General features: G+C 32.0%; 1 protein-coding gene across 1 annotated transcript in view; it reads left to right on the top strand.

The window, feature by feature from the left end:
- The window catches only part of RNF217 (ring finger protein 217), a 139525-nt gene extending 126799 nt beyond the window's left edge, over window positions 1–12726 (top strand). The window contains exons 5-6 of the mRNA XM_074309949.1: window positions 10129–10200; window positions 11804–12726. Of these exons, the coding sequence (XP_074166050.1) occupies window positions 10129–10200; window positions 11804–11877 (146 nt within the window). The 3' untranslated portion in view covers window positions 11878–12726. The remainder of the gene's footprint in view (window positions 1–10128; window positions 10201–11803) is intronic.
- Window positions 12727–13259: the final 533 nt, after the last annotated feature.

Here is a 13259-nt window from a genome sequence, read left to right as displayed (position 1 = left end):
ATGTGATCCTGGACAAGTTTCTTAACCCCATTGCTTCTCCCCCTGCCCCGCCCCCCCAAAAAAAGTTAAACAAAGCCAAATAATAATTTTTTTTCCTAATTATTCCACATGTATTAATTTTATCTCCCCACATATCATAATTTGTCCCTTGAGTGTAGGACTTTTGTATTATTTAACATGTTTTTAAATTGTATTTAATCTATTTATTTTTAGTCTATGTAGTTTAATCTTGTATATAGAATTGTGAGATAATAACAAAGAGCTCTGAGTTTCTCCTTCTAATCTTTATCAACTTTCATGTCAACTTCAAAAATTGGACAATGTAATTCTGTACTCATCTCTTGGAGATAGAATCACCTGGAGATAGAATCAGTACATTCTACCCACTGAGCTTCTAGGGTTATTATTAGAGGCTATCCATTCTCATCTCTTCATTGGATTATTAACTCATGTGCCACTCAAAATTTGAGATGGATTATCTCATTTTTTCTTATATTTACACTTTTTAAAAAAGAAGCTAGGTGTCATAGTAGAATAATAGGAGTCAGTATGCTCTGAGTTCAGATCCTGCCTCAGATATTTGCAATGTATCTTCCCCCCACCCTCCAAGCTTGCAACATACTCTCCCTTTATTCTTCCTCCTGATTTCAAAACAGCATAAATTCCATCTCTACAATAGGCCTTTCCCAGTTCTCCTGCTAGTAGTGTCTTTTGTCTTGAGATTACCATTTATTTATACTCTGTATATATTTTATGTACAATTTTTTGTGTGTGTAAAATGTGAACTCATTTAGGGTGACTTCACTGCCGTTTTCGGTTTTTGCCTTTAATAATGCTTGATACTTAATAAATGCTTGTTGACTGATAAAAGTTAAAATTACTCAGGTTTGTAAGAGAAAATTAATATTTTTAGATTTGTCACAGTGCCTGGATTGTTTTAATAAAGAAGTGTATATTGTGTTTATAATGAAGACACACATCTCCACATGGGCATGCCTATGTATTGTTGTTCAATCATTTTCAGTTTTGTCTGACTCTTCGATCCCATCTGGAATTTTCTTGGCACAGATATTGGAGTAGTTTTCCATTTTCTTCTCCAGCTCATTTACTGATGAGGAAACTGAGGCAAAAAAGATAAAGTGATTTGCCCTAAGTCACACAGCTAGTAAGTATCTGAGGAGGTTGAATTTGTGAAGATGAGTCTTCTTGACTGGCTATATCTATCTACTTTGCTATATTATATACATATATGTATATATACACACATACCACACATATATTGCTGCTATATTATATATATATATCTGTATATGTAATAAAAATATGCATATGTATATGTATTAATGTACTATACTTGTTTGTATTTGAAAGTGATGGTATATATAGATATAAAAGGATAGATTAGACCTGTGATTTTATATGTACACATGCATATTTACATACTTTTAAGTGTATACCTACATATACATATATGTATCTGTGCCTTGAAGTACTGTAACTATATTTGACAGTGAGTAGTTTTTTTCCCCCTTAAGTTGGTTCACCTAAGTTTTCTCATTTTTCTAGTCTGTAGCTCAAGAAGATTCTATCATTCAACAAGCTTTACAGAACAGTAAAGTTACTATATCTTCATGACTATACAGTTCTTCCCTAATTTATACTATAAGGAACAGAAGTAGCAGCTTTTTTTTTTCTAATGCTTGTTGAACTGAAATTTTTTAAAAAAATGATAGATAAAGAGGTAATATCCCAAAAAAGTGATCTGAAGAACCATCTTGCGATTAAGACAAATTGGTAAAGGTTCTTTTCTATTTCATTGCATATCTATGATTCAGCATTACTATGGGAAAAGAGACTATAGGTATAATTATAAAATAGTGAAACTGATATTTTCATCAATAATTGTTTTTAAGTGCCTATAGTATGCCAGATATTATGCTAGGCATTTCAATATTCAGAACTATACCAAAAGGCTATTAAACTTTGTCAGGTTCTTTGACCAGCAATATCATTACTAGATTTGTATCCCAACGAGATCATAAAAAAGAGAAAAGGTCCTACAGGTACAAAAATACTTATAGCAACTCTTTATGGTGACAAAGAATTGGACATCAAGGGAATATTTATCAAATGGGGAAGGCTGAAAAAGTTGTGGTATGATTATGATAGAATACTACTCGCTATAAGAAAGTTTGAGCAGGATGATTTCAATAAATGTGAGAAGACATGAACTAATACAAAGTGAAGTTAGAAGAACCAGGAGAATATTGTACATAATGGCAGCAATATTATATGATAAAATGTGAAATATTCTAATCAAGGCAATGATCCAAAACAATTCCAAAGGACTCAGTGAAAAATTCTATCTTCCAGAAAGAGAGTTTATGAACTCTTGTAGATTGAAGCGTGTGGGTTTTTTCTGTTTTTTTTTTTGTTTGTTTGTTTGTTTTTTTTTACAAATTGTCTTTATATTCATTTTTGTTTGCATTTTTGTAACATGGTAAATATGTTTTGGATAATGTGCTGGTAAATAGATAATGTTTTGGTAAATAGGAAATATGGAAATATATTTTGCACCTATAAAAATGAAATGAAATCAAATTACTTACCTTCTCGAGGAAGATTTTAAAAAAATAATTATAAAAAAAGTATTACATGTAATTTAGTTTTACATGTAATTGAGAAATATTTAATAAACTAAAAAATAAATAAATACAAACATCAAAGGATCCCCAGTGTAAGATATTTGATAAATGATCATCTATCTTTTGGTTAAAGACTTCCAAATAAAGGAAACATTGCTTCTTGAGGCAATCCATGCCACTAATAGACAGATCTAATTATTAACAATTATTTCCTGACATAAAGCCTGTATTTCCCCATTTGCAACTTCCACTCATCATTCCTAGTTCTGCCTTCTGACCATACAAAACAAATCCAATCTTTACTTCACATGACAGCCCTTCAAATATGTAAAAGACATCTATCATGTCTTCCTTGAGTCTTTACATCTCTTGGCTTATATCTTCAGTTCCTTCAACTAATCTCTCAATTCTTTCCATGTTCTCAAATTGTATGATTGATTTGAATCAAAAAGAAAGAATGTATTGCAGTCTCTGAAAACAATTTCAGAAGTGTTCTTTGAGCAATAAAATTATCATTGGGATAAGTTTATAGGTTTCTAAACACTTTGTTTTGCCCAACTTTGGGATGGGTCCTAAATGCTGTTCAGAAGAAGCAAGTCCATTGTCACATGGAAAGAAAATGTAGTAAAAGTTGGCATAAATAGGTAAAACTTCATTTGGTGTCCCTCTGATGATTAGATAATGATGTGATCAATAAAGAGTTAAGATGAGAATTAATGTGAAGTCTCTTGGTGGAAAGAAAAGAGAAGCAGGAGGTGAGAAATAACTCATTTTAATTCATTTTAAAGTTCACAGCTGTGGGCTGCTGCTTTTTTTTTTTTTTTTTTTTTTTTTTTTTTGCATAAAAGGCTTTAGAAAGAATCTGCCAGTTGCTAGTCAGAAGTAGCTAAGTTAATGTCCTATAACAAGACAGGAAGCCTGCTATAAATAGGTGAAGCCTTGCTATCAAGATCCCTATGACTAAGCCTTCGGCACAGAACAGGTGTGTCAGATAAGCAGTTGCTACAGCAACTTGCCACAGGAGTTGGCTACAAGGGCTGCCAACCAAACAACAAAGAATGCAGGATTGCTTCTAGAAAATATGGAATACTAGGAAAAATTTTTATGCTAAGTATTTCTTTGTTATTTTGAATTTAACAAATACGAGCAACTATAACTTCCATGTACAAATAAGAATGCAAAAGGATTTTTATATGAAACTGAATCCCCAATATAAGCAGCTTGTGTTTTTAAACTATATATTATACTTAGCAAATTAGCTCTAAACCTTTCTAGCCTGTGTGTGTGCACCTTTGAAACTTTGAAGTTCTGCAATGATGTTCAAAAAGTAACTTTTTTAATACATTTTTGTTTTTGTCAATGACAAGTAATAGCTATATATAAAAGTTCATTTTGACATAAACTTAACATTGGAAAGAATACACTCTGCTCATGGATACACTTTTGGAGTATTGTGCTAAGTTTTGGTGCCACATTTTAGAAAAGAGATTTATAATTTGAATATAATTCTGAAGGTGCCAACTGGGAGAAAGCTTTCATTACATAGAAAAAACACATGAATATTTATTCTGAAGAAGTGAAGACTTAGGGAGGTGATCATGCTGTATGCAAGCCTCTGAAGAATTATCAATTGAGGAAGAGAGATTGAAATGCTTTTTCTTTGGCTCCTGAAGGCAAAACTAGGAACAATAGTTTAAATGAAAAATGACATAAATTTAAGTTGGTAAAGAAAAACTTTTTAACAATTAAAGCTTCTCAAACTGCCTGGGAAGTTTTAAAATTTCCCACTCATTGAAGGTCTTCAAGCAAAGACTGGATGACTAATCATCAGATATATTTAAAGGTTATTCTTGTTTAGATATTTGTTCTTCTAGAAGGCCAATGAGCTTGCTTCCAATTCTGATCTTGTGACATCCTTTAAAAAATTTAATTTGGTGAACGATGTTCCTGTTCATTCACATAAAATTGTTTTTATCTTTATGACCAGAATTTTATTCTTGAGAGTTTACCAAGCCTGCTGAGGTTATTTAACTATAAAATTTTAGTCCAAGGAATCCTGGCTGTCCTTTCCTTGAACCTTTCAAATCTGTTCTCTAAAAACCTAGAGCATTTCAGACTGTGCCCATCTCTGGAGCCTACATTACATATTGTTTTACAAATTTTACTCCCTGCTCTGCCAAGATTCCCATCATTTCTTCTCCTAGCTATTCTGTTTCCTTTAGAATCATTTACAAATGTCTCAATGTGGCCTTTAACTTCCCACACACACACATACACACAGCCTGGCTGCAAGCCTACCTTTCTAGTTTTATTTCTTGTTATCTTCCTCTCCTCTCTATGCTTTTATATTCTAGCCAACCATTATTACTAGGTATTTCCTGAATTTGATATCCTTTCTTCCACGAATCAATGCCTGGCATGTTTCTTATTCATTTTTTCCCCCACCACTGAATCCCTAATTTCCTTTGAGTGCTACCTCCGATGGAAAGCCCTTCCTGATCCCACTCTTGTTAATGTTCTCTCCTCAAATTATCCTTTTTAAAGCTTGAATGCATGTTGGTTTCCATCAATACAATGTAAGCTCTATGAAGGGAAGAACTTTTTTTTGTGTTTGCCTCTGCATACACAATGTGTACAACTGAGCTTTTCTATATAATAAACATTTAGTAAATGTTGACATTAAACTGAAATACTGTAGATACAGGCATTATTCAGGTATGAATTGGACTAAAAGGTATCTGAGATTCCTGTTAACATTGACATTCTGTAATTCTTTGTTGGTATGATTTATGTACTGTAAGTTCTATTTTAGTTGTTGAAAAAGTAATGTGTTAAAACCTATGTTTCATAGCCTTTTGCTGATTGCCAATAATAAGTCTTTTTAAGGGGAAAAAACATAAGTAAAAAAGCACCCACATGTGTGTATATGTGTGTGTATGTTGGGGAAGCAGAGAGAAAGAGAATGAGAATAGCTATTCCTTTTAAAAATATGTTGTTCAATATACCATGGAGTAATCATCATTTTAAGGTTGATATTGGAAGTTGACTAGATAATTGATTATACAGGGTGTCACCAAAGTCCTAATGCTATTTTAAGCTTTAATAGCTTAAAAGATTGATTGAGTAATTGACTTTTGGTATCCTAAAATTTTTTGTTCAATTTTAAGCTATTAAAACATTTCAGCTATTTGCTTCCAGTACTCAGATTTTCGAAATACACCCTGAATTTGTAATGACTTTGCAATAGAAATATTGATGGAGTGGCCTTCTTTGGAATAAGAATAAAACTTTTCTCCAACTCTAACCATCTGAATTCAAAAACATTTAAGAAGAATAAAGATATGAATTCTTTTTCTGACTAACTTCCAGAAAGAGAGCAAATGTCACTTCCTATGGAAGCTTTATTTGTTAATTTTATATTCTTATTCAGTGTCTTTCAGTTATGATATGTTGCTGCTGGTAGAGTAGATGTAGATCCACTGATCTTATCAAAATATTGTATAAAAAGTCACTGATACATATTGAGTGTTTTGATGAAAGTTACTAAAGAATGATGAAATAATTACTGGCTTTTTTCTTGTAGTTTGTTTCTTATGTATATCCTTTTAAAGTTAATAGTGCTCCCCTCATTACAGGGTCTATGACATGTTTATACAAGAATGGACCTTGTCATAAATACTGTTAAATAATTCATTTGGAAATAAGTATCTGCTAATATTACCTTTCCCTTATTCTAGATCTTGTCCTGGAATTTCATAATTTTTAAATGATGAATTAATTAATATTAATTAAACTGAACTAGAGAACTATTAATCACCATGCTAAACTAGATAACCATTGCATTATCTTTTTTTTATTAATTTTATAATTATAACATTTTTGACAGTACATATGCATAGGTAATTTTTTACAATATTATCCCTTGTACTCCCTTCTGTTCCGAAATTTTCCCCTCCTTCCCTCCACCCCCTTCCCTAGATGGCAGGCATTCCCATTCATATTAAATATGTTATAGTATATCCTAGGTACAATATATATGTGCAGAACCGAATTTTGTTGTTGTTGCAAAGGAAGAATTGGATTCTGAAGGTAAAAATAATCTGGGAAGAAAAACAAAAAATGCTAACAGTTTACACTCATTTCCCAGTGTTCCTTTTCTGGGTGTAACTGATTCTGTTTATCATTGATCAATGGGAATTGGATTAACTCTTCTCTATGTTGAAGATATCCACTTCCATCAGAATACATCCTCATACAGTATTATTGTTGAAGTGTATAATGATCTCCTAGTTCTGCTTGTTTCACTCAGCATCAGTTGATGTAAGTCTCTCCAAACCTCTCTGTATTCATCCTGCTGGTCATTTCTTACAGAACAATAATATTCCATAACATTCATATACCATAATTTACCCAACTATTCTCCAATTGATGGACATCCATTCATTTTCCAGTTTCTAGCCACTACAAAAAGGGCTGCCACAAACATTTTAGCACATACAGGTCGCTTTCCCTTCCTTAGTATTTTCTTGGGATATAAGCCCAATAGTAGCACTGCTGGATTAAAGTAACCATTGTATTATCAATTCCACTGAGTTTAGTACCTTGTAAGAATCCTTATTTTAAGTGCAGAGTTCTGGCCCATAACAACCCATTTCCTTTCAAGGAAAGCCATTCCACTTCTGGATATCTCTAATTTAAAAAAAAAAAAAAAAAAAACTTTTCTCCTTTAATTCACCTTTATTTTCTACCCATTGCTACTGATTTTGCCTTTATCATAAATAAAGGCATGTCATAGGAATAAATTAAATCCTTCATCCATTTGGCATCCCTTTATTTTTATTTTTTATGTATATTTTGATTATTATAGCTTTTTATTGACAGAGCATATGCATGGGTCATTTTTCAACATTGTCCCTTGCAATCACTTCTGTCCAACTTTTCCCTTTCCTTCTCTCCATCCCCTCCCCTAGATGGCAGGCAGTCTCATACATGTCAAATATATTGGCATCCCTTTATATACTTGAAAATACTTACTATGTCTTTCTCTATCTGCTTGACATATATTCCTACTTTCTCTAGTTGATCCTTATTATGTCATCAGCTGAAGATCCTTCATCATTTTAGTTATCCTTCTGGCTCTTCTGTTAAATTGAAACAACCAGAACCAAGCATGTTTTCCCCATTGTTACCTAACCAAGACAAAATACACCAAATCACCTTTCTAATTCTGGATACTATGTTTCTCTTAATCCATCCTAAATTTACATTAGCTTTTTTGGCAGACATTTAATATTGTCATTAAGCTTTCAGTGAACTCAGATCCCTGGATTTTTTTTGAGAAAAACCACTATCCCACCATTACTTTTCTATATTTTGATCGTGAAATTGTGTGCAACTTGACATCTATTCCATTTTAATGTGTCAAAACAAAACATGATCACACAATGGATTAAGGAATTCCCCAAAGCAAGCTGGGCAAATTCTTCCCAAATCCACAGGGTAGAATTTCATTACAAATAGCAGTTCACTATTATTTATTTCCTACTCACAAACTGAAAAGTACAGAAGTTATAAGGTTACATCAGAAAACCCATTAGTCTATTCTTTTTGTTATTGGGTATTTCACAGAGTTAAACTTTATGCACATATTTTATTAAAATTTCAAAGTATAGTGTTTTTCAGTTCATAATTTCATGCCTATTTCATTGGGGAAACTATTGACATAATTTACAATTAGATGATTAAGTTTTTCTTTGATCCAGGAAACAAAACACTAATGTTTTGTGTAATGAGAAACTTCCATCTGATAAAGTAATAATATTTCAATCCAACAGAATCATTGAGTACTTCACACCCTTAGACTTCTGCCTCAAGATTTACTCCTTTCTCCATTACTATAACCAGTAACCATAGTACTATCCCATGGACTAGATTTTGAGACTTTTTTATTTCCAAACATTTGGACATATATATATATGTGTGTGTGTGTGTGTGTGTGTGTGTGTGTGTGTGTGTGTGTGTGTGTACATACACATATCTGTATGTATTTGTCTATATATATGCATATATATGAATATGAAATCAATTAGCAAGCATTTATTGTTTTCCTTATTAATTACAAAAATTAAACATTCCTTCCTCTCAGAGATCTTGCACTCTATAGAAAGAGAAAACACATACATTGATAAGTATAGACAAAATACTAACATTGTTATAGAGGCTTTAGGAACTAAGGATCAAGAAAAAGAGGTGGTACTTGAACAAAACCAAGAAGGAAATTAGGAATTCTAAAATCAGAAATGAAGGGGAATGCATTCCAACTATGGAGTACAGTCTACAAAGGCATTGGCAGAAACGTCATGTCTGAGGGAGTATAAGAAGGCAAATTTGACTGGATCAAAGAGTAAGTGAAATGATGTATGATCAGGCTGGAAAAGTAAGTTGAATCCAGGTTGTGAAGAGCATCAAAGGACAAACAGAAGTATTTATATTTGGACTTAGAAGGAAAGTCACTGAAATTTATTGCCCAGGAGTGTGACATGATCGGTCTTTAGGAGAATCATATTTAAAGCTTTGTGAAGAATGAATTAGAGAGGTGGGGAAAATACTTGGGAAAGAAGACCAATTAGGAGGCTATTATAGAATGAGGAGCAGCCAAACTAATAGAAGAGTACATGAATAGAGAGAAGAGAACAGATGTGAGGTGTTATTAGTAGAATTAATAAGACTTTTGAACTAATTGTTAATGAGAATGAAGGAATGGATACCAAGATTTTGATCCTGGTTTACTAGAAACATAATGGTTCCCTTGACAAAAATAGGAAAGTTTGGAAGAGAGGTGGTTTTTGGTGAAAGATATTGCAGTCTATTATAACGTAACACTATTCTACCATGTTTAAAAAAGCCTATGAGAGACCTCACAACACGTCTTTCAGTACTATATATATCCAAACATTCAGGCTTTGATCTCCAGGAGCTTATCTATAATCAAAGCCCTTTATTTTCAAAATGTTGTCTAGATTCAGGCACTTATATAATTAGGTGTCATCAAGTGCCAAATACATAATACATCATCCTTTGTTTTTGCCTCTAAGACAGAATATGAGTATAAATCAGCTTTTAATATTTTTCAGATTATAAACAAAGTGTGTTGTTATTAATGTAAAAGTTAAACACAAGAAGATGCTGATCTTAAAAGATTTTTTCTGGTTTTTGTGTTTTACCTATATAATAATCATATTTATGAAGTTTTGTGAATGTATGTTCTATGAAATTGTTGGATTAAAGCAAGCACTTTAACTCCTTGTATAAATAGAAGTGACAACCTGATTTAAAAAAAAAAACTTAAAAGAAAATTAGATTTGTACAGAGTATTTTCATCTGCATATGTATTAATGATAAATGATAATGATAAAGTTATTAAAAGTTGAAAAAAGTTGTATAAATCAATAGTAATTTTTTCATTATGACTTTTTTTTTTCAGCTGGAAAATTAATCATTGCACCTCTGATATTGGTTTTGGGACTGGCACTTGGGGCCATAGCCGTTGTAATAGGTAAGGTTAATTTTTTTTCCTCGATTATATGTTACAGAGATGGGAACTCTTTAAGAATGATGAAAACATGAGAAGAAGGAACAGGAATCACTTATTGTGACATGCATATATTTCTGTTGACTATTTGAAAGAATTGAATTTATTCTAGTAATAGGAAAATTATCTGGGAAAATAGTCATCCCCTGATTATTAAGAGCAATAGTCATAGAATCCCAATCCTGATACAAGTTTTAGGTCCTTTGGCAAAAGATACTTCATCTCTCCAATTAATCAAATGATATATTTTTTTTTTGAGTAAAGTGCTTTGTATACTTTTAAAACACTATATAAATATGAGCTCCTCTTAATTGTAATTATTAAGTTCAGGCTTAGTGGAAGTATAGTATAGGAGATAGAAAGCTGGTCTCAAAGGGCAGAAAGATGTGAGTACCTCTGATAATATCCTGACTTTATCACCATAGTTAAGTCACTTAACCTCTCAATAACTCCAGAGAATTCTCTGAAACTGCAAACTGCATACAAGATCTATCTATATCAATAGAAATAGTCTATCTGTATTAATAGAAGTTGCCTACACCAATGAAGTAATAGGTTTGATTTTTTTTAAATAGTCTATTTTAGTGCTTTAAAAAAAACCCTAGAATTTCATTATGATGCACATATTGTGACCCTGCAGTGCCACTACCAAGAAGATAGATTTTCATGAGTTGCTGTGTTCAAAATATATCATCATCTTCTGGCAAACTTTATGGAGATGGTCAATTCTTCAACTGGCTAGTCAAATACCATGATGAGAAATATAGATTGTTACTGGATTTGTATTTAAAGCCATGATAAGCCCTTCTAGTGCTTGCCTCTTTTGGAATAGCCTTGGAGAACAAGGGCCAGATCCAGGTCATCATGGGACATGAGCATAAGATTTAGTGGAGGCAGTAGATTTAGTTTAATGAATAATTTACTATCAAATTTTCTCTTTTTCATAACTATAGGCATAATGGTTTGGGAAATTAATTTTTTTGACTCACATCAAAGGAATAAGAATCTACTCTTTAGACATTTATTTTAACTGAAAGTGACCTATGTAAAAATAGTATTTAATATGAAAATAGTCACAACAAGGAAGTAACATATGAAATCTATTGTATTATTGTGTATTTATTTAAAGAAAAAAATTTAAATAAAATATTTGGTCCCGGAAAGTTATTTTTAATAAACTTTTGAGGTCTTACCTTATTATATATTTAAAGAGTCAAATATTTTCATTTAAATAAAATTTAAAATGTCATAATAGATTTATTCAAAGGAAGAAGGTGCTTGCGATCAAGTCAACTGTCCATATAGTCTAAGAAAATTGATAGTACAGGATATGAAATAGCATTTTAACTTCCCTAAAAGTACATCCTTGTAAAATAGGTATAGTCTTTAACAACTTGAGGGTGGAGGTTTTGATCTCTCACAAATTAGAAAGGATTTTCAATGTTGAATAAATTTTGAACAACATTAAAAGGATAGTTTATGTATAGTTTATCAATCATTAAAAAAAAAAAACTTCATGATATAAAATATATCATTATCTAATAATATTGTTGGTTTTTTTTTTCAGGTTTATTTGTATTTCCCATCTATTGCCTTTGTAAAAAGCAAAGAAAAAGATCACGGACAGGTATGCCCTGGTGAAAAGCAAACTTTTTTCATCCGCACTGATCTGAGCTCTGTCAAGAGTTATACAAAATGGTGCAATGAAGAACATGGGCATCCATAAAAAGTCACCATCCTGAAAACTGAGAGGGACTTTTTGCCATCTCCTCTTCTCTTGGTTCACTGCTGCAGGCCCAAATGCCTCCTTGCTATGGTGCACTCCAAAAATGGTAGCCTCCTCCTTTCTCCCTTTCTGATTGCTGCTTTAAAAAAAAATCAAGGAGCTGCTCTCCAGGTTACTTTCATAGACTTCTATATTTAAACTATAACCCTTCCTATTGTCCTATTAAGAAAGCATTTTTGTTAACAACATGCAGCTTGTCTGTTTAGGATTTCTATGAAAAATAGATGAAAATAATTTAAAATGTCTTTATGTCCTGAACACTGAATCTTCTGCTCATCTTTTGAGACTTGCTCTGAATAGCTCATGTCCACGTCTACCATTAAGCAAAGTCAAATTTTAGAAGACAGAGGCTCATCGTATTATCCATTTATTTCTACCTATGGACCAAGCAGTGTGATTCAGCCATTTGGCAGGAGTTGCAGTTGCCAAAAATCTCAGTGCCTAAGAGGGAACTAATGAAAACAAATTAAGAAGAAGGAGCATGTGGCTTAGTGAAACTCTTATGTAGATATGCAAAGAAATATGTATTAGAGTTGGTCCCAATAACACAATAGTTGTCCAGTCACATGGTACTACAATATTCTTCCATATTGTCATAGGGCTGTTTTAGATTGGACTTAAGTTTTCTGTTAGCTCAGAATATACAAAGATCAATGTGGAAGATATCCAAGAAATATCCTCTTACTATTAAAAAAAAAAAAAAAGATAATGTAATTTAATAAAATATCAAACTTTGTGGACCAATAGAATTGATATAATGGTCTAAGAAGCTTAGTGCTGGAAAAAAATGCTCCTTATTTTCCTTTTGGTGCATACTTTATTGTGCATAGAACAATATGAATTTCCATGAAAATGCATGAGAATTTCATTAGTCAATCCAAAGAATAGGTTTTATTTGAAATGAAAACTGCTTTAAATCTAAAAATCATTTATAGAATCAGAAAAATTTTAAATTGTGGTCCTAAAGAATTATACTTAAGATTAAAGTTCTGTATTCTTTCCTCTCCCTCCTTTATTTGATCTTGGACTTTTCATAGAAACAAGATTTGTTTTCTGATGTAAGTCTCATACCTGCTGTTCAAACTTTTGTTAGTGTATTAGTGATATTTTTATGGAAGGGGTTCACTAAAAACAAGGTTCCTGTGATCATGGTTATATACTTTAAAAAAGTAAACAAACAAAACCCCAAATCTGCTGCTAGAGAAGAAAATGGAGAAAATAAATGAAGGAAAATGTT

Source organism: Sminthopsis crassicaudata, chromosome 4 (genome assembly GCF_048593235.1).
Source record: "Sminthopsis crassicaudata isolate SCR6 chromosome 4, ASM4859323v1, whole genome shotgun sequence".
NCBI classification, from domain to species: domain Eukaryota; kingdom Metazoa; phylum Chordata; class Mammalia; order Dasyuromorphia; family Dasyuridae; genus Sminthopsis; species Sminthopsis crassicaudata.
This window is presented reverse-complemented; position numbering and strand designations above follow the sequence as displayed.